Source organism: Leuresthes tenuis, unplaced genomic scaffold, assembly GCF_036924035.1.
Source record: "Leuresthes tenuis unplaced genomic scaffold, fLeuTen1.0.hap1 SCAF_14, whole genome shotgun sequence".
Taxonomy (NCBI): domain Eukaryota; kingdom Metazoa; phylum Chordata; class Actinopteri; order Atheriniformes; family Atherinopsidae; genus Leuresthes; species Leuresthes tenuis.
Window position 1 is genome coordinate 1,465,235 of NW_027325368.1, and position 26,797 is coordinate 1,492,031.

A 26,797-nucleotide genomic window follows, 5' to 3' on the forward strand; every position below is an offset into this window, starting at 1 on the left:
AGTCACTGCTCAGCTGATGCAGTTTAGCACAGCTGCACACAGCTGGGCTCACAGCTCAGTGGGATTGGACACAAATAAAGTGTTTTTGTCTTGTTTTCACCCTTCTCTGCCAGCCGTGTGGTTTTTCTGGAAAGAAAAGAAGTTCATTCGGGTTAAATTCGGGTTAAATTCGGGTTAAACTTGGCTCTTGGTGATGTAATATTCTCACATCTGCTTCCATCCAAAGCTCTGGTCACACATTCAGATCATCTGCAGGAAATCTGAGCTCATTTATTCTTTTATTTCAGAGCTCCAGCTTCTGTTTGTTTAAATCTTTCCCGCGTCGGTGGTCCTTCCACATCAGTTTCTCTGTGCTTGGTATCACTTTTCATGCTGAATAACCTCTGGTTTAAGGGTCCTTCCTGTCGATGCCACACAGATCATAAAGATTCATAATTGAACTTGGACTGTGTTGTGTGGTGCTTTCCTCTGAACTTTGAGCTGCAGGTATCTGAATGTTTTCCATTATCTCAGGAACAGAGCGAGTATTCATGTCACAGCCCAGAAAATGTAATCCTCTGTGCTGTGAGACGAGTCTGTGTTGCAGAAATGGAAATGTGATGGAAAGAGCCGCTGAGCAGAAGCAGAACAACACCCGGCTGACACACTGCAGGCGTCACATCCTCTGTGTGTGTGTCACAGTGAGTAAGACGGCAGTATGTGCAGCGTGCACAGACCTGCAGCAGCAGAGGACTTAAAAGCTGGCGGTCCGAGGAGGAGCTGATCTTAGGATTCAAACATGAAGAGCGTGTGGATTTGTCTCAGTGGACTTCTGGCTTTGGTCTGTGCCGCCCAGGCTACCTTCTACTGTAAGTGTCTGAGCTTCTTCTTCTGAGCTTTAAACTTCTGTTAACAGGTTTACAGCCGCTGGAATATGAACAGGCGGTAAACACACTGCGTTTCTGCATTTTTCTGTTAAAGGTCTCCGAAACACTTAATTAAAGAAAGAATTGTTGATTTTAAGCAATGAAACCGAACGTCGCTCTCAGACTCTCGGCTGAATATCGTTTATTCAGTGACTGTAGAGAAGAGATTTGGACCAAACTTTAATATTTATACCTGCAGTTATTAATTATGACGTAATTAAGTTACTTATAATACATTTAATTTAATTTTAGTAGTTTAGAATAAGCTTTTATCCAAAGAGACTTACAGCATTTAGGCTCCAGTGCTGTCAGAAAGCCTTGAATTAATGTTACGTTTTTATAAGGACTTTGTAAAGAAGAGGTACAGAAGTATAAAGTAATTAAATGTTGGAGGAGATTCTTTGAATTATTGTTGAAATGTGAAACCAGAGTCTGGGCTGAGACTGACTTCTCTCTGGGGAAACATTAGAGACTTTAATTTGACTGCAGCAGCCAGTGGAGGTCAACCTTTTCGGTTGATGGGACGTTCAGCCTTATTCTGGACCCTTTGTCAGGGCTCCGCTGTACCAGCTGCAGACCAGCTGCAGACCAGCTGCAGACCAGCTGCAGACCAGCTGCAGACCAGCTGCAGACCTGCTGCAGACCTGCTGCAGACCTGCTGCAGACCTGCTGCAGACCTGCTGCAGACCAGCTGCAGACCTGCTGCAGACCAGCTGCAGACCAGCTGCAGACCAGCTGCAGACCAGCTGCAGACCAGCTGTAGACCTGCTGCAGACCAGCTGCAGACCAGCTGCAGACCAGCTGCAGACCAGCTGCAGACCAGCTGCAGACCTGCTGCAGACCTGCTGCAGACCAGCTGCAGACCTGCTGCAGACCTGCTGCAGACCTGCTGCAGACCTGCTGCAGACCAGCTGCAGACCTGCTGCAGACCTGCTGCAGACCAGCTGCAGACCTGCTGCAGACCAGCTGCAGACCAGCTGCAGACCAGCTGCAGACCAGCTGCAGACCAGCTGTAGACCTGCTGCAGACCAGCTGCAGACCAGCTGCAGACCAGCTGCAGACCTGCTGCAGACCAGCTGTAGACCTGCTGCAGACCAGCTGCAGACCAGCTGCAGACCAGCTGCAGACCTGCTGCAGACCAGCTGAAAGAGCACTGCAGACCAGCTGCAGACCAGCTGCAGACCTGCTGCAGACCAGCTGCAGAAGCAGAGCTGAGAGGTCCGGTCTGCACCAGACTGCAGACTCGGGTACAGCCTGATGTTCATGCTGAGTCAGAGAAGAACTGCTGATCCGCAGCGTTCTTGCAGCCTTTGTTGGGCAAAAGGTTGAAGAATCAGTCCTTATGAAACTGTGCTGGACGGAGGGATCGGCTGGGATGACCACCGGCTCAGAGGTTTAGCTGAAGGTGGTTTTTTCTCAGCTATGTGGATGTGTTTGAGACACAAGCTGCGATTCGGGCATCAGATTCGGTTTATTCATCTGATGGGAAGCAAATGATACTTCTGCAGATGATCAGAAGCCATGGCAGCACATGGCACTAGGAGAGGGTGTTGACTGGAAAGAAAAGTCTTTAGGCCAGACAGGAAATGATGAATGAAGAACATCCGTGAGGAACAACTTAAAGCAAGACATCCACTGCACAGAGAGCCCAAACTGATATTCAACTTGCTCCAAATTAAGCTGAAATCTGAATTTTATTACAATAATGTCCTGAAAAATAAGTTTAAAAGGCCCATAAGATATTTATGCATGTTTCAGTTCAAACTTTGCAAATCTAAATAATCACATCACACAACTGGACGTAACTATAATATAAAATGTAACTATAATATAAAATGTAACTATAATATAAAATGTAACTATAATACAAAATGTAACTATAATATAAAATGTAATAAGTAACTATAATACAAAATGTAACTATAATATAAAATGTAATAAGTAACTATAATATAAAATGTAACTATAATATAAAATGTAACTATAATGTAAAATTAAATATGTAACTATAATATAAAATTTAATATGTTACTATAATATAAAATGTAACTATAATATAAAATTAAATATGTAACTATAATATAGTTAATATATAATACAGTAAGGAAGATAATTAGAAGAAATAGTAGAAAGAGTGCTTTATATTCATTAACAAGCCTGAATAAAGAGCTGAATGAAGCCTTTTCTTGTTCATCTCATTAGAAATCTACCATTACAGATGTGTAAAGGTGCATTTTTCAAACATCTGCATCATCACCAGCAGAGAGAGGAAAATGAAAAGAGAAAGAAAAGCAAAGATGTGGGAACTTAATGCATCATTTTCTGCTGCAATAGTGTTGATAAAATGTTCGTAGAAGTAGTTTTATCACCTCATTTAATCAAGAGTTACGAATAATCTCTGTAATTTCTGAAGGAAAAATGTTCAAAACTGAAGTTATAATTATTATTGATCATATTTTTATCCATATTGGAAGAATGTCTGCAAGAATCCAGCATGAATTTTATTTGATCTTTTTATTTAGCAGAATACTTAATAATCTGGATGCATTTTCTTTTAAAATCAAATCTAAATTTATTTCTCTGAGCAAATTTTTACCACTTTTAGAAGAACTCAATTTTCCTCAACTTTTCCCACATCTTTTACAATCATTATTACGTTATTATCAGCTAATGATCAGAAGTTATTATCAGCTAATGATCAGAAGTTATTATCAGCTAATGATCAGAAGTTATTATTATCAGCTAATGATCAGAAGTTATTATCAGCTAATGATCTGAAGTTATTATCAGCTAATGATCATAAGTTATTATTATCAGCTAATGATCAGAAGTTATTATCAGCTAATGATCAGAAGTTATTATCAGCTAATGATCAGAAGTTATTATCAGCTAATGATCAGAAGTTATTATTATCAGCTAATGATCAGAAGTTATTATCAGCTAATGATCTGAAGTTATTATTATCAGCTAATGATCTGAAGTTATTATTATCAGCTAATGATCAGAAGTTATTATCAGCTAATGATCAGAAGTTATTATTATCAGCTAATGATCAGAAGTTATTATCAGCTAATGATCAGAAGTTATTATTATCAGCTAATGATCAGAAGTTATTATCAGCTAATGATCAGAAGTTATTATCAGCTAATGATCTGAAGTTATTATCAGCTAATGATCAGAAGTTATTATCAGCTAATGATCAGAAGTTATTATTATCAGCTAATGATCAGAAGTTATTATCAGCTAATGATCAGAAGTTATTATCAGCTAATGATCTGAAGTTATTATCAGCTAATGATCCAAAGTTATTATCAGCTAATGATCCAAAGTTATTATCAGCTAATGATCAGAAGTTATTATCAGCTAATGATCAGAAGTTATTATCAGCTAATGATCAGAAGTTATTATCAGCTAATGATCAGAAGTTATTATCAGCTCAGAAGTGTCACATTCTGGCAGCTTTTTTGACTTCAGCTCTGCTCACCAAAATATGACCATTTTAATCCATATATTACAACTGAAAGTTTGAAGTAAATAATAAACCTTCCATAAAAAACACAAACTCAAAGAATTAAAGTGCTTTGAAATGCAGATTTTAAGAAATTCCTCCCACGGTTGAAATTAACTACTGGAGAAAAGGAAACACCCATGGGTGAGGCTGCCCTGGCCTCCCCTCACCTGAGCTGCCCCCCCCTCACCTGAGCTGCCTCCCCTCACCTGAGCTGCCCCCCCCTCACCTGAGCTGCCTCCCCCTCACCTGAGCTGCCCCCCCCTCACCTGAGCTGCCTCCCCCTCACCTGAGCTGCCCCCCCCTCACCTGAGCTGCCTCCCCCTCAGGGGCAGAAGTTCAAATATGAATTCCAGACTGACACGGGGAAAATAAACAGTTTCAGTGAGTCTCTGCAGGAATTCAGTTTTACAAACTGGACAAAATAAAAGCTTTATTTATATAATCTGTTTAAAAACTTTCTAACGATAATTAATCTGAACCTGAGGGAGGACGTGATGGTGAATTATCTCAGGATTTCTGAAGCGTTGGAGTTAGAACTCTGCAGCACTGAGGATGATGATAAATGCAGCTAAATTACTTATTTCAATTAAAAAAATCCTCTGATTCTGGGTGACAAGAGATGATCAAAATAAAAATAGAAATTTTCTATCATCAGTTTCACAGCAGCAGAAGCACGTTTTCAGCTAAAAATCTGTTTCCAGACCCAGCCCGTGAAATGAAAACAGTCTCTTTTTAAAGTTTGGGATCGGTAAGTGTTCCTGTATGGCCGAGTAAGGCTGTCTGGGTGTGTCCGGCTCTTCCCTCTGGCAGCAGCCTCATGGTTCAGTTATGAAACAGTGAATGTGTTCAGCTTCCTGCAGGCTGCTCAGGCGCACATGTTGGGAGCTGCCCCGTGGACAACAAAGCGCCGAGTTGTGGCGCCCAGCTGAACATTAACTGTTATCACACAGTGAGTCAGACAAAGTAAGTGCAGAGCAGCTGATTCAGGTTCACAGGTGAGCCTCAGACAGTGAGGCTGATTCTTTCTGTTGTTTTCAACCAAATCCCACGAAAACAGCCAAACTGACACCTGAAAACACTCGGTTTTATTAGAGTTAATTCTGCTGTTTCCAGCTGCTCGTTGCCTTTGTGCTGAGCTGAAATAAGCTGAACTTTCCGAGTTTAACTCACAGCAGGCAAAGGAAAACGTTCGGAACATTTCACTGAAGTCCTGCTTTGTTATTTTAAAATAAGATCTTTAATTCAGCAAAAGACTTCTTCAGCTGAACCGTTTCTATAAAGAGCTTCTATTTGTACTTGAATATAATATTGAACAGAATATTATATATTATTACTACAATATTGATGATTCTTTCAAGGGAATTTTGTGGTTAGTTGAGGGAAGTTTCCACCTGCCCGCCTGCAATTTCACATGATGAGTCTCCTTAAGTCAGCGTTTGCTAACAGTCCAACTCACAGAAATGACTGCGAAATAGTTCGATCTGAAACTTTTAAACCCAGGAGCTGACGTCTCATGTCTGGGTCCAACCCGATGAGCTCAGGGGGACGAACGAACTTTGACTGAAGCATTTAGTTGTGAAAAGTGGAAATATATCAACTGTATTTATCTGTTTTTATCTGTTTTATCTTTATTTAACTGTATTTATCTGTATTTAACTGTATTTATTTGTATTTATATGTATTTAACTGTATTTATCTGTTTTTAACTGTATTTATCTACAGATAGAGAAACGTCGAAATGCGTTTCTTGTTTAAACTTATCCAGCTCGTAAGCTGTAACTGTATAGATCAGCTCAGAAGTTAAAGTTTCTCTCCTTTTGGACCCATCCTGAAGCTTTTAGCATTAATCTGATGTGAGGAAATTAATCAAACTTTAGTTGGAACCCAAGAGTTTATGAGTCCGTCGGCCTGCCGGCACCACAGAGGCTGATCTGTAGATCAGTTTTCTGTCATAATCGCTGCTCTGTCTTCCCACTAACTACTTTCTGCGGGTGGTTGTCAGCTGGGGATGAACTGAGCCAACAGCAGACAGACTGCTGCAGACAGACTGCTGCAGACAGACTGCTGCAGACAGACAGACTTCTGCAGACAGACAGACTGCTGCAGACAGACTGCAGACAGACAGACTGCTGCAGACAGACAGCCTGCAGACAGACAGCCTGCTGCAGACAGACTGCTGCAGACAGACTGCTGCAGACAGACTGCTGCAGACAGACTGCTGCAGACAGACAGCCTGCTGCAGACAGACTGCTGCAGACAGACAGACTGCAGACAGACAGACAGACTGCTGCAGACAGACTGCAGACAGCCTGCTGCAGACAGACTGCTGCAGACAGACAGACTGCAGACAGACAGACAGACTGCTGCAGACAGACTGCAGACAGCCTGCTGCAGACAGACTGCTGCAGACAGACAGACTGCAGACAGACAGACTGCAGACAGACAGACTGCTGCAGACAGACAGACTGCTGCAGACAGACAGACTGCTGCGGACAGACTGCTGCAGACAGACAGACTGCAGACAGACAGACTGCAGACAGACTGCAGACAGACAGACTGCAGACAGACTGCTGCAGACAGACAGACTGCTGCAGACAGACAGACTGCTGCGGTTTCCTCAGGCGCTCGCTGGTCTGCAGGCTTCAGGTTGGGAGGCGCAGCAGCCTCTGAGATTTATGAACAAACCACAAAACAAGGCGTTTCATGCTCTGTAAACTGTGATAATGCTGCAGCTGCTTGGTTGAGAGGCCCTTTCAGGTAATCATTAAGCAAACAAGTGCCAGAGGAGGGCGTGCTCATGGTAAAGGAGGTGTTAGGCAGTGAAAGCAGCCGAGAGCAGCAGAAAGCAGCCGAGAGCAGCCGAGAGCAGCAGAAAGCAGCCGAGAGCAGCCGAGAGCAGCAGAAAGCAGCAGAAAGCAGCCGAGAGCAGCAGAAAGCAGCCGAGAGCAGCCGAGAGCAGCAGAAAGCAGCAGAAAGCAGCAGAAAGCAGCTGAAAGCAGCCGAGAGCAGCAGAAAGCAGCAGAAAGCAGCCGAGAGCAGCAGAAAGCAGCAGAAAGCAGCCGAGAGCAGCAGAAAGCAGCAGAAAGCAGCTGAAAGCAGCCGAGAGCAGCAGAAAGCAGCAGAAAGCAGCCGAGAGCAGCAGAAAGCAGCAGAAAGCAGCAGAAAGCAGCCGAGAGCAGCAGAAAGCAGCAGAAAGCAGCCGAGAGCAGCAGAAAGCAGCAGAAAGCAGCAGAAAGCAGCAGAAAGCAGCCGAGAGCAGCAGAAAGCAGCCGAGAGCAGCAGAAAGCAGCAGAAAGCAGCAGAAAGCAGCAGAAAGCAGCCGAGAGCAGCCGAGAGCAGCAGAAAGCAGCTGAAAGCAGCAGAAAGCAGCAGAAAGCAGCCGAGAGCAGCAGAAAGCAGCCGAGAGCAGCAGAAAGCAGCCGAGAGCAGCCGAGAGCAGCCGAGAGCAGCCGAGAGCAGCAGAAAGCAGCAGAAAGCAGCAGAAAGCAGCAGAAAGCAGCAGAAAGCAGCCGAGAGCAGCAGAAAGCAGCAGAAAGCAGCCGAGAGCAGCAGAAAGCAGCAGAAAGCAGCAGAAAGCAGCAGAAAGCAGCAGAAAGCAGCCGAGAGCAGCAGAAAGCAGCCGAGAGCAGCAGAAAGCAGCAGAAAGCAGCAGAAAGCAGCAGAAAGCAGCCGAGAGCAGCAGAAAGCAGCAGAAAGCAGCAGAAAGCAGCCGAGAGCAGCAGAAAGCAGCTGAAAGCAGCAGAAAGCAGCAGAAAGCAGCCGAGAGCAGCAGAAAGCAGCCGAGAGCAGCAGAAAGCAGCAGAAAGCAGCAAAAAGCAGCCGAGAGCAGCAGAAAGCAGCAAAAAGCAGCAGAAAGCAGCCGAGAGCAGCAGAAAGCAGCCGAAGTGCTGGAAGGAGCTGGAATAAATCAAAGTGACACATGGTGTTTAAGGTGAAATAAAATGAGGGAGAGGCAGCAGAAAGGGTGTGGCGTGTTACTGAAAGATTAAATTCACATACTGAGAGGAACCAGAGAGAGAATTTAAACAGTGAAAGTGTTCAGAATCCTCTGGTGGAGCGGAGCTGGGATGTGTTCTGACAGCCGACCCGTCCATCACCGGGCGACACCAACACCCAGCTTACAGTCTCCTGTGAGCCCAACAGCCACAGAACCAACTCTACACCAAAGGAACCCAGCTGAGATCAGACCCAAGAACCGTAGATCAGACCCAAGAACCGTAGATCAGACCCAAGAACCATAGATCAGACCCAAGAACCATAGATCAGACCCAAGAACCGTAGATCAGACCCAAGAACCGTAGATCAGACCCAAGAACCATAGATCAGACCCAAGAACCGTAGATCAGACCCAAGAACCGTAGATCAGACCCAAGAACCGTAGATCAGACCCAAGAACCGTAGATCAGACCCAAGAACCGTAGATCAGACCCAAGAACCGTAGATCAGACCCAAGAACCATAGATCAGACCCAAGAACCGTAGATCAGACCCAAGAACCGTAGATCAGACCCAAGAACCATAGATCAGACCCAAGAACCGTAGATCAGACCCAAGAACCATAGATCAGACCCAAGAACCGTAGATCAGACCCAAGAACCGTAGATCAGACCCAAGAACCGTAGATCAGACCCAAGAACCGTAGATCAGACCCAAGAACCGTAGATCAGACCCAAGAACCGTAGATCAGACCCAAGAACCGTAGATCAGACCCAAGAACCATAGATCAGACCCAAGAACCATAGATCAGACCCAAGAACCGTAGATCAGACCCAAGAACCGTAGATCAGACCCAAGAACCATAGATCAGACCCAAGAACCGTAGATCAGACCCAAGAACCGTAGATCAGACCCAAGAACCGTAGATCAGACCCAAGAACCGTAGATCAGACCCAAGAACCATAGATCAGACCCAAGAACCATAGATCAGACCCAAGAACCGTAGATCAGACCCAAGAACCGTAGATCAGACCCAAGAACCATAGATCAGACCCAAGAACCGTAGATCAGACCCAAGAACCATAGATCAGACCCAAGAACCGTAGATCAGACCCAAGAACCGTAGATCAGACCCAAGAACCGTAGATCAGACCCAAGAACCGTAGATCAGACCCAAGAACCGTAGATCAGACCCAAGAACCATAGATCAGACCCAAGAACCATAGATCAGACCCAAGAACCGTAGATCAGACCCAAGAACCATAGATCAGACCCAAGAACCATAGATCAGACCCAAGAACCATAGATCAGACCCAAGAACCATAGATCAGACCCAAGAACCGTAGATCAGACCCAAGAACCATAGATCAGACCCAAGAACCGTAGATCAGACCCAAGAACCGTACCGTGAGGCGACCCCAACGGGTCACCGAATGGGGAAGAGTGGGCAGAGCTCTGACCCTGTTCAGGAGGTTCAGGAACCAGATGGATGCAGGGTGTTCCAGCTCCAGCTTTTCTGATCACTTCCACCACAGTAAGGTCAAACTGGAGGTAGAAAGGTCAAACTGGAGGTAGAAAGGTCAAACTGGAGGAAGAAAGGTCAAACTGGAGGAAGAAAGGTCAAACTGGAGGAAGGAAGGTCAGAAGGTGTGCAGCAGGCTGGTGGACAGCGCTCCTTAGGGAGGAGGTTCTGACCCGCCTTTGCTTTGGTTCAGTCCAAACCTCTCGGCTGCTCGGGTTCCACTCACAGGCAGGTAGAGTTTGAGCCTTTGACCCGGTTCAGTCGTTCACTCCCGTTTCCTCCTGCCGCAGATGTGCGCTGTGACTGTAACGGCCGGGCCCGGTACTGCCAGCGGGACGCTTGGGGTCTGCGCTGCCTCCACTGTCAGGGAAACTCTGAGGGTCGCCACTGCGAGCGCTGCCAACAGGGCTTCTACCTGCAGGAGGCGGGACACAGCTGCACGCCCTGCCGCTGCAACGCCACAGGTGAGAGCACGCCGCCACGCCGCCACGCCTCACAGTGAGGCTGCAGCCCTCTGAGCACCTTCTGTTTTCTGCAGGTTCCCTCAGTACCGGCTGTGACAGCAGGGGGCGCTGCAGCTGCAAGGAAGGCGTCACCGGAGAGAAATGCGACGTCTGCCCCAGCGGGCCGATCGGTTCTGACGGCTGCCCACAGAGGTGAGGAGAGACACCAGACCCAGACACTCGGTAACAGAAGGATTCTGTTCATACCAGCAGCTGGAATAACCCGAACTGTAACTGAGCTGGGAGATGCTTCAGCTCTGAAAGGCTTCTTCAGAAATGAAGGAGATGGTGGGAGCTGAAACGTCTTCATGACACCAGCCTGTGCTGCAGCTTCAGCTTCTGCTCAGCTTCAGTTTCAGCTGCAGCTTCAGTTTCAGCTTCAGTTTCAGCTTCAGTTTCAGCTTCAGCTTCAGCTTCAGCTTCAGTTTCAGCTTCAGTTTCAGCTTCAGTTTCAGCTTTAGTTTCAGCTTCAGCTTCAGTTTCAGCTTCAGTTTCAGCTTCAGTTTCAGCTTCAGTTTCAGCTTCAGTTTCAGCTTTAGTTTCAGCTGGATCTTCTGCTCAGCTTCAGTTTCAGCTTCAGTTTCAGCTTCAGTTTCAGCTTCAGTTTCAGCTTCAGCTTCAGCTTCAGCTTCAGTTTCAGCTTCAGTTTCAGCTTCAGTTTCAGCTTTAGTTTCAGCTTCAGCTTCATTTTCAGCTTCAGTTTCAGCTTCAGTTTCAGCTTCAGTTTCAGCTTCAGTTTCAGCTTTAGTTTCAGCTGGATCTTCTGCTCAGCTTCAGCTTCAGTTGGATCTTCTGCTCAGCTTCAGTTTCAGCTTCAGTTTCAGCTTCAGCTGCAGCTTCAGCTGGATCTTCTTCTCAGCTTCAGCTGGATCTTCTGCTCAGCTTCAGCTGGATCTTCTTCTCAGCTTCAGCTGGATCTTCTGCTCAGCTTCAGTTTCTCTGACAGTTCCTGCTCCTCATCTTCAGCCTTTTGCAGCGCTCCAACTGCTCTGAGAGCCCAAACATCGGCTGAAAGTCATCATAAGAAACTGAGCCCTTGAGCTCTAACTTCCTGTGTTCCTGCATTTCAGGCGCCAGCCCAGAGAGGATTCTGGGAGTTTGAGTCTGCCCTGCTTCTGTTACGGACACAGCAGTCGGTGTTCGGCACAGTCTGGTTATTCTGTCCACAACATCACCTCCACCTTCAGCACAGGTACGCTTTCGCCTCTCTGGGGATTATCTGTAGATAGGGTCAGGGTAGGGTTAGGGTTAACCCTACCCTGACCCTAACCCTGACCCTAACCTTGACCCTAACCCTGACCCTAACGATTCATATATTCTGAGGCGTGAACGATGCTGCTGCGTTTCAGGCAAGGAGGGCTGGAAGGCAGCCACGGCGCAGGGTGCTACTCCCCAGGACGCTCACTTCCGCTGGTCACCGAAACACCAGGACCTGGAAGTGATCTCCAAACACAGTGTGCCGATGTACCTGCACGCCCCAGGTGAGACAAGCCCCGCCCCCGCCGCTTCTTTTCCTCTTTCTCAGGTCGCCCTGACTTTCCCCTCACCTGCTGTTTCTCCTGCAGAACCTTACCTGGGGAACCAGCTGCTGAGTTACGGTCAGAACCTTTATTTCTCTTTGCGTCTGGACCGGGGCGTCCGCCACCCATCCGTCAACGACGTGATCCTGGAGGGCGCCGGCCTGAGAGTCGCCGCCTCGCTGGGCGACCTGCGGTCCATCGTCCCCTGTGCACAGAAGATCAGCTACAGCTTCAGGTCAGAAACCTCTGTGGCATCAGTCCGGTCCGCAGCGCCGCCCAGAACCCGATTCTGACCAGAACCTGAGCTGCTCAGGACCTGATTCTGACCAGAACCCGATTCTGACCAGAACCTGATTCTGACCAGAACCCGATTCTGACCAGAACCTGAGCTGCTCAGAACCTGATTCTGACCAGAACCTGATTCTGACCAGAACCTGATTCTGACCAGAACCCGATTCTTTCTGAGGGGTTTACTGGGGGCAGTGAGCAGGTCATCTGCTGGAGTCTTGTTTGGTTTCAGGCCTGAATTTGCTCTTGAAGCAGCTTTAAAGCCGTCTTTGTTGAACCTTTCTGAAATGCAGCTTGTAGATTTGCACGGTTTCGGTTCTGAAAGCGCTTTGCGTGGAGCTGGTTTCCTTCTGATGTCACAGAAGCCTCCATCCACGCTGCAGCAGCGGCGAAATAACGTCTTCTGTCCTCCGAACAGGCTGGACGAGCAGCCCGGCAGCAGGTGGCGGCCTCAGCTCTCCTCCCTCCAGTTCCAGACGCTTCTCCAGAACCTCACGGCCATCAAGATCCGAGTCACATTTGGAGAGAAAGGTGAGGTGGTTTCACCGCTGAGCCCCCACCTCAGGCCTGATGTTCCCTCAGTTTCTCTGTTGCTCCTTAAAGAAAAATGTGTTGAAAAACCAGAACTTCTGGGTTTAATCTGGATCATTTCAGATGGCACCTGTCCAGATATTCATCATTTAGTTTCACTTTGAGCTCTCACTGAACTGCTGCTGTTTCGTCTTTCAGGACGTGGTTACCTTGACAACGTGAAGCTGGTCTCAGCGCGGCCTGGAGGCGGCGACCCGGCCCGCTGGGTGCAGACCTGCAGCTGTCCGCTGGGACACGAGGGCGGGTTCTGCGAGCGCTGCTCGGCCGGCTTCAGGCGCAGCGTCCCTGCAAACGGAGCTTTCAGCGCCTGCGAGCCCTGCAGCTGCAGGGGGGGCAGCTGCGACCCGCAGACCGGAGACTGTTACTCTGCAGACGAAACGCCAGGAGACCGGACCTGCTCAGAGGGCTTCTACAGAGACCCCAACCAGCAGGACAGATGTGTGAGGTGTCCCTGTCCAGAGGGGGTGTCCTGCTCTCTGGCTGCTGGTTCTGAGGAGCCTCGCTGCGACGCCTGCCCACTGGGAACCACCGGTGAGTCCAGAACCAACCGCAGACTGTACACTGGATCCATGACAGTACCATCACTGGTCCACAATAACTAAAGATGGACATGTAGGAAATTACAGCGTGAGCGGTGCCGAAAGTCCAGTTTAAAATGGCTTCTTTGCTAAGTTGTCTGTTCTGTGTCGACACAACACTGGTTCATCCCTTGAGTTAGGAGCCTTTTCTCTGCCTGAATGGGTCAAAGGTCAGAGTTAAGTGGCTTAATAAAGAAAAAACACTGAAAATGCTCAGGAACAAGGACTGAAGATGAGGGAAAAAGCAGAAAATGTCCAAAGAAAAACTGTGAAAGAGCTTCAGAAAGCTGCAGAACTATTGATCAGGACACTTTAAAGGTTTCAGAAAGCTGCAGAACTGTTGATCAGGACACTTTAAAGGTTTCAGAAAGCTGCAGAACTGTTGATCAGGACACTTTAAAGGTTACAGAAAGCTGCAGAACTGTTGATCAGGACACTTTAAAGGTTTGAGAAAGCTGCAGAACTGTTGATCAGGACACTTTAAAGGTTACAGAAAGCTGCAGAACTGTTGATCAGGACACTTTGAAGGTTACAGAAAGCTGCAGAACTGTTGATCAGGACACTTTAAAGGTTTGAGAAAGCTGTAGAACTGTTGATCAGGACACTTTAAATGTTACAGAAAGCTGCAGAACTGTTGATCAGGACACTTTAAAGGTTTCAGAAAGCTGCAGAACTGTTGATCAGGACACTTTAAAGGTTTCAGAAAGCTGCAGAACTGTTGATCAGGACACTTTAAAGGTTACAGAAAGCTGCAGAACTGTTGATCAGGACACTTTAAAGGTTTCAGAAAGCTGCAGAACTGTTGATCAGGACACTTTAAAGGTTACAGAAAGCTGCAGAACTGTTGATCAGGACACTTTAAAGGTTTCAGAAAGCTGCAGAACTGTTGATCAGGACACTTTAAAGGTTACAGAAAGCTGCAGAACTGTTGATCAGGACACTTTAAAGGTTTCAGAAAGCTGCAGAACTGTTGATCAGGACACTTTAAAGGTTTCAGAAAGCTGCAGAACTGTTGATCAGGACACTTTAAAGGTTTCAGAAAGCTGCAGAACTGTTGATCAGGACACTTTAAAGGTTACAGAAAGCTGCAGAACTATTGATCAGGACACTTTAAAGGTTTGAGAAAGCTGTAGAACTGTTGATCAGGACACTTTAAAGGTTACAGAAAGCTGCAGAACTGTTGATCAGGACACTTTAAATGTTTCAGAAAGCTGCAGAACTGTTGATCAGGACACTTTAAAGGTTACAGAAAGCTGCAGAACTATTGATCAGGACACTTTAAAGGTTTCAGAAAGCTGCAGAACTGTTGATCAGGACACTTTAAAGGTTACAGAAAGCTGCAGAACTGTTGATCAGGACACTTTAAAGGTTTCAGAAAGCTGCAGAACTGTTGATCAGGACACTTTAAAGGTTTCAGAAAGCTGCAGAACTGTTGATCAGGACACTTTAAAGGTTTCAGAAAGCTGCAGAACTGTTGATCAGGACACTTTAAAGGTTACAGAAAGCTGCAGAACTATTGATCAGGACACTTTAAAGGTTTCAGAAAGCTGCAGAACTGTTGATCAGGACACTTTAAAGGTTTCAGAAAGCTGCAGAACTGTTGATCAGGACACTTTAAAGGTTCCAGAAAGCTACAGAACTGTTGATCAGGACACTTTAAAGGTTCCAGAAAGCTGTAGAACTGTTGATCAGGACACTTTAAAGGTTCCAGAAAGCTGCAGAACTATTGCTTCTCTGTAGAAAGAGATGAAGATGAGGGAAAAAGCAGCCGAGACCTTCAGAAAGAAATCAGAATTATTGATCAGGGCTGTTTGAAACACTCACAGGAGACGAAAGAAGCTTTACTGATTTAACTGAAGACAGTTCAGACTTACCTGTAAAAGCTGTAAAGCAGCGGAACAAACGGGCTCAGGTGAGGGGGGCGTGGCCGCTGGGAGCAGCAGAGAGACACCGGCGCCCTCTGGTGGCTGGGAAAGGAAACAAAAAGCTGTTTTCTTCTTCACCCAGGCCAGAAAGAAGTTATTTACAGTGAATGCTTTACTTAAAATGTCTTTAACCGGACCGAACCCTTCTGTGTCGTCAGGTCCTCGCTGTGACGTCTGTCAGGAGGGCTTTTACGGCAACCCCGCTGGTTCTGCAGGCTTCCAGCGGCCCTGCAGACCCTGCAGCTGTAACGGTCACATCGATGTCAGCGTGCCGGGAAGCTGCGACCGCAAAAGCGGCGAATGCCTGAAGTGTGTGAACAACACGGCCGGACGGAGCTGTGAGACCTGCGCGAGAGGTTTCTACCACCGGAGACTCACCGACGCCTGCAAACGTGAGTTTCAGTCATTCATGATGTTAGCGAGAGTCATACCACTAGCATGGAGGTTAAACTATAATTAAAAGGTTTTAGTTAATCTAAAGATACTCTAAACCACAACTTTGAGATACTAAGTCAAAAATATGAGATACTCAGCAAAAATCAAGCAAACGTGTGATGCTGAGACACTAAATAGAAAGTGAACAAATTCGAAGATTTTAACTGCAAACAAATGTTTTTAAGTCACAATTTTGAGATAAAAAGTCAAACGTTAGACATTAAGTCATATTTTTAGATGAACAGTAAAAACATTTGAGATATTTTTTCAGGTTTGAGATACAAAATTAATTCTGAGATTCTAAAAGTCTTAAATAGTCTCTCCCTTGTTTTTCTTTCACATACAATTGTGATTTTTATGATAACTGCTGATGGGTAGGGTTAGGGGAACCCTAGGTGAACCCTAAGTGAACCCTAAGGGAACCCTAGGGGAACCCTAAGTGAACCCTAAGGGAACCCAAGGTGAACCCTAGGTGAACCCTAAGGGAACCCTAGGTGAACCCTAAGGGAACCCTAGGGGAACCCTAAGTGAACCCTAAGGGAACCCAAGGTGAACCCTAGGTGAACCCTAAGGGAACCCAAGGTGAACCCTAGGTGAACCCTAGGGGAACCCAAGGTGAACCCTAAGTGAACCCTAGGGGAACCCTAAGTGAACCCTAGGTTAACCCTAAGTGAACCCTAGGGGAACCCAAGGTGAACCCTAAGTGAACCCTAGGGGAACCCTAAGTGAACCCTAGGTGAACCCTAGGGGAACCCAAGGTGAACCCTAAGTGAACCCGAGGGGAACCCTAACCCTTCCATATAGCTTCTGGTTTTTGTTCTGATTCTGGCTTTACTTAACATCTTGAATCATTTGACAAAATCTGGGAAAACCTCAAATTTCCCACCTCACTGTCCTTGTAAATGTCATTAACTCTTTTCCCGCATATTTTGTTGAGCAGCTTGTAACTGCAACATCCAGAACTCGGAGTCTGAGCAGTGTGACAACGAGGGCCGCTGTCGGTGCAGACCGGGCTTCGAGGGTGTGAGGTGCGATCGATCCAACTGTCCCGCCTGTTTCAGCCCCATCAAAGCAAAGGTGAAAGGTCACTTTGACCTTCAGGACTCATGTTCTTCAGCTTGATGATGCTGTGTTTGTTCGGCGCCTCCTGCTGAATGGATGTTTCCACGTAAAGCAGGACGTTCATCAGACAAAAATAAGTTTTTTTGGGTGCAGTTGGGATTTTGTAATTCCTGGAATGATTCTGTTCTTTTCACATCGGGGTTTTCATCCTAATTTTACCACCAAAAATGTTTTATTTAAATATTTTCCAAACTGTGCATTTTTATGTGTATTTTTTATCTATATATTTAACTGAGTGACTTGTAATGACTGTGATCGTGGATCTGTGATGAAACAATTAGATAAACATGTGTGCATCATGCAGGTAGTTTAAAGATGCTTTAATATCACCGAAGGTCTCATTCTGAAGCACATCTGCCAGATGTTTCATCAGAACGTTAAAGCTGCAGTGAATACACCCGAACTGCAGCTGGTCAAAACCTAAACCTATGTCACGTGTCACAGATGGAGGATTATGTTGCTAAACTGAAGGTGCTGGAGGCCCGGTTCTCCGACATGGACTCGGGTTTGAAGCCGACCGACAGCTCTGCGACGGAGGCCGCCCTGAGAGCTGCTGAGGAGCTGGTGAACGACCTGCTGGATCGTGCAGAGGAGCTCACAGGTCAGACTTATTCTCTCATTTCACACATCTGCAAGATGAGATTCACTGAAGACAGAAGCCAGGATGTGATGCATATGAAATACAGTTTGGAATTCCTGCAGAAAGGAAACAGTTGGAGAACAGAAAACTGAAAGCTTTAAAACAAAAAACTGAGGATCTTTAAAGCAGGTGAACGTGTTGAATATCTGCTCAATTAAGTGATTTTTAACTTGAATTATTCAGAAAATAGTTCCCAGAGCTGAGAGTGAAACACGGAGAAACGCATTTATTCCAGAGTTATTCATCAGTTTCCCTGATGGAGTAACTTCGTCCCTGATGATGTCACACATGTGTCCAACAGAGATGGAGAAGGGTGTGCAGGACCGCCTGTCGTCCATCAGCAGGAGGCAGCTGCTTAAGGAGCAGGACGTCCAAAACATCACCGACAAAGCTGACGACATCCGACAGCAGCAGCGAGCGTATGAGACGAAGGCCGAGGAGGTCCAGGCGCTGATAGAGGAGATGAGAAGCAAGCTGCAGGACGCCAAGACCAAACTCCAATCAGCTTCAGCTGTAAGACTTCCCACTGTTACACAAAGCTCAGGAACAGAGGAGCAGGAAGGCTAACTGTGGTGTTTTCTGTCAGGATGTTTCTCCCAACGATGCCACACCGATGGGGACAAACGACTTGTCTGCGCTGGTGGAGACGGCGACAAGCCTGGCTGACAAGTATGTGTTGATTTCATTTAGTGGTTTCATGATAAATCCGACTCTTCATGGTCATCACCGCTGCTGACTCCCTTCCCTCTGACTGTCAGGCACAAGAAGGAGGCCGACACCGTGGAGCAGACGGCCACCGAGGCTCTGAATGACTCAGAGAACGGTCTGTCTCTGGTCCGAACCCTCATGAACCGGGAGAACAAAGTCAAAGAGCTGATCGGAGACCTGAAAGTCCTGTGAGTACCTGCTGCCGGTTCCAGATGGTTCTGGGAACCAGTCGTGAAGGTCCACGGTTAATGAGTCTCGTAAATGAGTTTCAGTCGTTTCTCAGGAAAAGGAGGATGTTTATGTTCTGTTTCTGTATTTATCAGACGCTTTTATCCAAAGTGACTTACAATTGAAGATATAACAGCTTTATATAAAGCTAACAATAAGCTAACAATAAGCTAACAATAAGCTACATAGAAGGAACCCAGGAGTCCGACTCTGTCAGAGGGGACAGAGTAGAGATAGGGTGCAGGCATAGAAGGAAGAGCAGAAAGATAAAGTGCAGAGATAGAGGGGGGAGGGAAGTACAAGGTAAGTGCTGGGATAGGAGATGCTCTCTGAAGAGCTGGGTTTTCAGGAGCTTCTTGAAGATAGACAGGGACGCCCCTGTTCTGGTAGCGCTCGGTAGGTCATTCCACCATCGTGGGACGACACATGAACAGAGTTTGGATTGTCTTAGGCGTGGTGTAGGAGCTGCTAGACGACAATCCTGGGACCAACGGAGGGACCCAGTTGGGACAGAAGCCTTTAAGAGCCTTCAAGTAGATGGAGCCGCTCCATTAAGCTCTTTGTAGCTAACATCAGGGACTTGGATCTGATGCTAAGGGCAGCCAGAGGAGCTCAATGAACAGAGGGGGGGCGTGTTCTTTTAGGCTGATCCAAGACCAGACGCACCGCCGCGTTCTGGACCATCTGCAGAGGTTTCACAGGCTGGAGACCAGTTAGGAGAGCAGGTAGGAAACCAGTTAGGAGACCAGTTAGGAGACCAGTTAGGAGACCAGTTAGGAGACCAGTTAGGAGACCAGTTAGGAAACCAGTTAGGAAACCAGTTAGGAGACCAGTTAGGAGACCAGTTAGGAAACCAGTTAGGAGACCAGTTAGGAGACCAGTTAGGAAACCAGTTAGGAGACCAGTTAGGAGACCAGTTAGGAGACCAGTTAGGAAACCAGTTAGGAAACCAGTTAGGAGACCAGTTAGGAGACCAGTTAGGAGACCAGTTAGGAGACCAGTTAGGAAACCAGTTAGGAGACCAGTTAGGAGACCAGTTAGGAGACCAGTTAGGAGACCAGTTAGGAAACCAGTTAGGAAACCAGTTAGGAGACCAGTTAGGAGACCAGTTAGGAGACCAGTTAGGAAACCAGTTAGGAGACCAGTTAGGAGACCAGTTAGGAAACCAGTTAGGAGACCAGTTAGGAGACCAGTTAGGAGACCAGTTAGGAAACCAGTTAGGAGACCAGTTAGGAAACCAGTTAGGAGACCAGTTAGGAAACCAGTTAGGAGACCAGTTAGGAGACCAGTTAGGAAACCAGTTAGGAGACCAGTTAGGAGACCAGTTAGGAAACCAGTTAGGAGACCAGTTAGGAGACCAGTTAGGAGACCAGTTAGGAAACCAGTTAGGAGACCAGTTAGGAGACCAGTTAGGAGACCAGTTAGGAAACCAGTTAGGAAACCAGTTAGGAGACCAGTTAGGAGACCAGTTAGGAGACCAGTTAGGAGACCAGTTAGGAAACAAGTTAGGAGACCAGTTAGGAGACCAGTTAGGAAACCAGTTAGGAGACCAGTTAGGAAACCAGTTAGGAGACCAGTTAGGAGACCAGTTAGGAAACCAGTTAGGAGACCAGTTAGGAGAGCAGTTAGGAGAGCGTTGTTTTGCGATGAGGATGTTTTGGGGGGTGTTGAAGTTGGGATCAGATCCAGAGAAAAGGTGCAACTCCCAGAGTAAAAACAGCTTGAGTTACAAAGTGACCCGTGTGTCCAGGTACGATTCGACCTCCGCTCAGGTGAAGAGTTTGGAGAAGCAGGCGAACCTTGTGAGCGACGACGCCAGAGAAGAGAGCAAAATGGCTGACAGCATGTTAAAAGACATCGACAGAATTGAGCAAAATATTCCAGCATCAGTGAAGGTAACAGCTAAAGTTTGTTGTTGGAATTTCTGATCTTTGAAGATGATCGATGAGTTCGGAGACTGACGCATTTTTCTTCACACGATGATCAGGAGCAGACGGACGCCATGGTTACCAGGCTGGAGGGGATGAGGGACACGGTGGAGGAGGAGATCTTAGAGGTGGAGGACCTTCAGGCCGCTGCACAGAAAGACCAAGCCGATGCTGAAGTCCTGCTGGCTAAAGGCAAAGCAGCCCGGCAGGTAGAGAACAGAAACTGAACACGGGAAGGAACAGTGACTCAGTTCTTTGGTTGTGGTGAACCAGCCGCTGACCTCAGTTTGATCTCCTTCTGCAGAAATTTGACTCACTGTTGGACAGAGTCAACGAAGCCAAAGATGAAACCGAAGGCGCCCTGCGGCGGATCACGGACAACACCGACGACTTGGACGAGACCCTCGCCTCCCTGAGAGGTAGAAACACCAGCTTTAAGCTTTCTGAAATGCCTCTTTACAGAAAACGCTCATTAGACTTATTTCCATCAGCTGGATGATTAAACTGGTGAGTCAAGTGTGGCCAGCAGGTGGCGCTACCGTGTATGTCTCTCATGGCTGTAAAAAACTGAGGTCGCTTCACATAAACTCACAAAGAGTCACTTCTATCCCTCCTCATGACCATTAACTGTTTAATTAAAAGAGAAACTGAATGATGAGGTTCAGTTTATGCACAGAAACTGGGAGCTAATCAGTTCAGAGATATATTTACCCCTGATGATGATGATGTAGTATTTGAGATTACCATTCTCTGATCGGTTAGGTACATGTGGACATAATTTACATTGTGGGAATATTGTAGTTGTTAACATTAAATGCAGCCATTCGTGCCCGGTTCAGTGAACCCACCGTTTGGCCTGTTTCTTATTGAGCTGCTGCTCTAATGAGTCACATTCCTGATCTGATCAGTGCTTTAGGTTTAAACCAGAGGGGAAACAAAGTCTGTGGCACTCATCCTTCAATTCTTCCTCCTCTGCAGGCTTTGACCAGCACATCAACAGCAGCAAAGCGTTGGCTGATGAGGCCATCAAACGTCTTCCAGGAATCAACAGTATCACCCAGCAGGCTGTTAAAGACTATACGAAGACACAGTCTGTCCTGGGAGATGCGTCAGAAAAGACCGACGGTGCACTGGAAACCATCAGCCTGCTGGACAACCTGGTCGACAACTTGGAGGTACAATAATTTACTGTGTGTGGTCCTAGAAAACGTGTTTAACTTAACGTACATGCAAAAAAGACAGGCCAGCATCCAGTGAAGCAGCATCCAGTGAAGCGACATTCAGTGAAGCGACATTCAGTGAAGTAGCATCCAGTGAAGCGACATTCAGTGAAGCAGCATCCAGTGAAGTGACATTTAGTGAAGCAGCATCCAGTGAAGTGACATTTAGTGAAGTAGCATCCAGTGAAGCAGCATCCAGTGAAGCAGCATCCAGTGAAGCAGCATCCAGTGAAGCGACATTCAGTGAAGCAGCATCCAGTGAAGTGACATTTAGTGAAGCAGCATCCAGTGAAGTGACATTTAGTGAAGCAGCATCCAGTGAAGTGACATTTAGTGAAGCAGCATCCAGTGAAGCAGCATCCAGTGAAGTGACATTTAGTGAAGCAGCATCCAGTGAAGCGACATTCAGTGAAGTGACATTTAGTGAAGTAGCATCCAGTGAAGCAGCATCCAGTGAAGTGACATTTAGTGAAGTAGCATCCAGTGAAGCAGCATCCAGTGAAGTGACATTTAGTGAAGCAGCATCCAGTGAAGCGACATTCAGTGAAGCGACATTCAGTGAAGTGACATTTAGTGAAGTAGCATCCAGTGAAGCAGCATCCAGTGAAGTGACATTTAGTGAAGTAGCATCCAGTGAAGCAGCATCCAGTGAAGTGATATTTAGTGAAGCAGCATCCAGTGAAGTGACATTTAGTGAAGCAGCATCCAGTGAAGTGACATTTAGTGAAGTGACATTTAGTGAAGCAGCATCCAGTGAAGTGACGTTTAGTGAAGCATTATCCAGTGAAGCAGCATCCAGTGAAGTGACATTTAGTGAAGTAGCATCCAGTGAAGCAACATTCAGTGAAGTGACATTTAGTGAAGCAGCATCCAGTGAAGCAGCATCCAGTGAAGTGACATTTAGTGAAGTAGCATCCAGTGAAGCAGCATCCAGTGAAGTGACATTTAGTGAAGCAGCATCCAGTGAAGCAGCATCCAGTGAAGCAGCATCCAGTGAAGCATGAAGGGAATTTTCCATATTTTGTCCCCTTTAAATATTCTTAAATGAAATAAGGAGCTTTGTATTTAGTTAATTTCCAGAATAGGTATAATTTCTGTCTTTAGTGAGACAGATGAACAGTGATGCTGAACCAGACTGTACGAACAATCAGGACAGGTCCTGGTGCACTGGAAACAGTCTGTCTCTTGGTTTCTCTTTCATGACTGACTTGTCTTTATACCTCAGAACACAATGAAGTCGTTGCCACCTTTTGCCAGTTTGGCGAATGAAACCAGCAGACTGAACGGGGAGGTGAAGGACCTGAAGACAGACACAGAAAACACAAGCGAAGAAATTAATCTGGCGCTGGATGATGCCAGGCTGGCGGAGGCTGATGCTCAGAAGGTAAATCATGCTTTATCTCCGATAAACTGTAAGACTCCCAAGCAAAGATGGACACAAACAAAGATGTTTTCTCTCCAGGCGGAAACTGCTGCAGGAGACGCTTTGAACAAAGCCAAGAAGACCAGAGACGATGTGGGGAAAACGCTGCGTGACATCAAGGACCTGCTGGCTAAAACCAGTACGTTCAGAGCTTCTACTTCATTTAATCAGACTTCTGCTTTTCTTCTTTCTTTCTGGTGAAACTTTCCAGAGAAAGTTTTTGACCGGCGCTGCACAGGAATCCACATCTTAGTCAGTGTGAGAAGAGAAAACATTTAAAAGATGCACAAAAGTCTGCTAATAAAGCTCATCCGGCAGTGGCTCTTTGAACTGATGACATGTTTTAACTCACATGTTTCAGAGGATTACCAAAAACCCCAAATTAAAGTCAAATAACAAAGATCAGGGTTTTTTTTTAACTTTAGCACATTTTAACACAACCAAAGTACAACAATAAAACAACAGCGAATAATAACGATGCTCTGGAGATGAAATAACTCAAAAGGAAGGCAAAGAAAAGGGATTTGATATGAATTCTAAGCTGTTCGGGGCAGCGACTGCTCGAGATGCACCGAGGAGCCGTTGATTGGTGGATAAAAGGTCTCTGGTTTGGTGTAAGCAAAGGTTCATTAAGGTCTTTACAGGTAAACAACATTTTACGATCAATCTATTGTAGTGGAAGTAATATTCAGGTGTTATCAGGACAAGAAGTTAAGGAGTCAGTAAAACACCTTCTTCAGGGGGGGGTTTAACTCTTAACTGGAAGAAGCTGGACCCGACAGCTGCTCCTTAAATTTAAAAGTCCTACCAAGAGTGCCGATACCAAGAAGATCGGGACGGGTTCAGGGGGGAAAGCTTAAGCTCATCCAGCAGCAAACACCGTCTTTAAAAGTCTGTATGTAGTATGTAGATCTGTCCATCCTCTGTAAAACGGGGAAAGGACGGGTTATTTCTCCAAAAGAGCATGGGACCCAACACAGCACCTTGGGGGACAACACAGGTAAGTTGATAGAAACCTGAGTAGGACGGAAACATGAATTCAGGATGGATGAAGGCAGAAAAAGGTCTTCAGAGTGAGGCTGAAGTGGTTCGTTTTCTCTTCAGCATAGAGGAGTTTTGTTGTCTGAAATAGCTGCTATCTCCGACTCCACCACTAGGTGTCAGTATCTTTCCTTTAAAAGCTTCCTGACCTCTTTGTTGCTCTCCACAGACCAAACCAAGGTGGATGAAACGCAGCTGAAGGAGCTGGAGGACTCTGTGGCCACTCAGAAAGATGCGGTGGACACCCTGAGGCCGCGGCTCCAGGACATGGAGGACAAGGAGGCCGCCCAGCGGCGCCAGCTGACCCAGCTCAACCTGGACCTCAGCAGCATCCTGGCAGACATCGCCAACCTGGAGGACATCCTGAGGGCCATCCCCAGCGGCTGCTACAGAACCCAGCCCATCGAGGAGCCCTGATGGATGACGGCGTTTCCACTTTCTTACAGAAGAAGAGTGAATTCTCAGCTTGTGAGAGTCAGCACCATGAAGGGAGCAAACGGACTATTTTATGGTAAAAAAGAGAAATAAAAACAGCTTTCAGCTGCAGATCATCATGTCAGAAACATTCATGTTTAAATAAAATATCTTTATTTTTGTATTATTGAACACAGCAGCTGTTACAAACCTTTTTCCCCCTGAAATATGTCACAAATATAAAATAATTCAAAATCTGTTCAACAAAATCATGAAACTGAATTAAATAAATGTTTCAACCACAGATCAGTTAAATATGGTTTTCAGGGAATAATTTATGAGAGCTTTTCTGATGAGGAAAAGCAAAAGAAAACTATTTAAAAACTATTCAAACACCATTAAACAGAGTTCTGTAAATCATCGTCTGAATTATTGCAAAAGTCACTTTTTGTTGGCATGTTGATGGATTTATTCGTGTTTTCAGGGATAATTAAAGATGAATTAAGGCTTGTTGTTTCATCATGTGCAGAGAAGAATGTGTGTTGGTGTATTTATAACCGAACAGTTTCATTTTAAGCTTAATTAACCTGTTTTATTCTGTTGTGTTTAGTCTGACCAGCAGAAATATTTATTTGTATCCTGATTTTGAATAAAAATCCCACATAAACCACATTATTCATCCCTCTGATGGCATTTATTTCTGCTTCAGTGTTTCTGCTTCAGTGTTCACTGATAAACGAGGCAGTGATTCATTATTTAATGAGAAAGAAACAGAAAAACATCCTCATGTTGTTAAACTGGAGTAATTAAACATTTATTAACTTCACTGTTAAGTTAAATATTTACAATTAATTTTCCTTTGACTGAAATTAATATAAAAGACAACATGGAGAAGACCTCTGGTGCCATTTCTGACAATGTCTTTGTTTTGAATCTTAAATTAAAAAATACAGCTTTGAATATAAATTCAGTCAAATTAAAAACTAAAAGTTTTAATATAATAAAAATCATCAGGTGTTAAAACTCAGTGAACCTCAGATGAACAACACATGACGCATTAAACTGTCTCATTATTTATGGAACAAAAGTTGAGAGAAAACACAGCAGCAGTGAGTGTAAAACTAAGTGAACCCCTGATCCAGCAGCTTGCAGCTGGTTTCACTATCATGACCTTTAACCTTTAACATGCTAACTGTGGCCTGGAGAGTCTGAGATGTAGCTCTGGGCTTTTTCACCTTGGGGTGACCTTTGACCTTTAGCATGCTAACTGAGGCCTGTAGAGTCTGAGATGTAGCTCTGGGCTTTTTCACCTTGGGGTGACCTTTGACCTTTAGCATGCTAACTGAGGCCTGTAGAGTCTGAGATGTAGCTCTGGGCTTTTTTTACCTTGGGGTGACCTTTAACCTTTAGCATGCTAACTGAGGCCTGTAGAGTCTGAGATGTAGCTCTGGGCTTTTTAACCTTGGGGTGACCTTTAACCTTTAACATGCTAACTGAGGCCTGTAGAGTCTGAGATGTAGCTCTGGGCTTTTTCACCTTGGGGTGACCTTTAACCTTAAACATGCTAACTGAGGCCTGTAGAGTCTGAGATGTAGCTCTGGGCTTCTTCACCTTGGGGTGACCTTTAACCTTTAGCATGCTAACTGAGGCCTGTAGAGTCTGAGATGTAGCTCTGGGCTTCTTCACCTTGGGGTGACCTTTAACCTTTAGCATGCTAACTGAGGCCTGTAGAGTCTGAGATGTAGCTCTGGGCTTTTTCACCTTGGGGTGACCTTTAACCTTTAACATGCTAACTGAGGCCTGTAGAGTCTGAGATGTAGCTCTGGGCTTTTTCACCTTGGGGTGACCTTTAACCTTTAGCATGCTAACTGAGGCCTGTAGAGTCTGAGATGTAGCTCTGGGCTTTTTCACCTTGGGGTGACCTTTAACCTTTAACATGCTAACTGAGGCCTGTAGAGTCTGAGATGTATGACCTTTAACCTTTAACATGCTAACTGAGGCCTGTAGAGTCTGAGATGTAGCTCTGGGCTTTAACCTTTAACCTTTAACATGCTAACTGAGGCCTGTAGAGTCTGAGATGTAGCTCTGGGATTTTTCACCTTGGGGTGACCTTTAACCTTTAGCATGCTAACTGAGGCCTGGAGAGTCTGAGATGTAGCTCTGGGCTTTTTCACCTTGGGGTGACCTTTAACCTTTAACATGCTAACTGAGGCCTGTAGAGTCTGAGATGTATGACCTTTAACCTTTAACATGCTAACTGAGGCCTGTAGAGTCTGAGATGTATGACCTTTAACCTTTAACATGCTAACTGAGGCCTGTAGAGTCTGAGATGTATGACCTTTAACCTTTAACTTGCTAAC

At 45.9% G+C, this 26,797-nt stretch overlaps 1 protein-coding gene across 1 annotated transcript; it reads left to right on the forward strand.

Annotated features, from left to right (window-relative positions):
• The first annotated feature begins 706 nt into the window (after positions 1–706).
• lamc2 (laminin, gamma 2) lies at positions 707–25,114 on the forward strand. The gene is made up of 21 exons (XM_072363356.1): positions 707–848; positions 10,164–10,337; positions 10,412–10,529; positions 11,447–11,568; positions 11,726–11,857; positions 11,942–12,131; positions 12,603–12,715; positions 12,914–13,306; positions 15,437–15,670; positions 16,654–16,790; positions 17,280–17,436; positions 17,777–17,988; positions 18,062–18,144; positions 18,234–18,371; positions 20,162–20,306; positions 20,399–20,548; positions 20,644–20,758; positions 21,318–21,514; positions 22,785–22,943; positions 23,022–23,121; positions 24,193–25,114. The coding sequence occupies exons 1-21, from the start codon at positions 779–781 to the stop codon at positions 24,438–24,440; spliced, it is 3,387 nt and encodes a 1,128-aa protein (XP_072219457.1). The 5' UTR covers positions 707–778; the 3' UTR covers positions 24,441–25,114.
• Positions 25,115–26,797: the final 1,683 nt, after the last annotated feature.

Excerpts from the sequence above, each read along its gene's own strand:
- lamc2 (XM_072363356.1), top strand. The coding sequence starts at position 779 with ATGAAGAGCGTGTGGATTTGTCTCAGTGGACTTCTGGCTTTGGTCTGT. Across the intron at positions 17,437-17,776 it reads TCGTGCAGAGGAGCTCACAG|AGATGGAGAAGGGTGTGCAG; the intron begins GTCAGACTTATT and ends TGTGTCCAACAG. Across the intron at positions 18,145-18,233 it reads GCGACAAGCCTGGCTGACAA|GCACAAGAAGGAGGCCGACA; the intron begins GTATGTGTTGAT and ends TCTGACTGTCAG.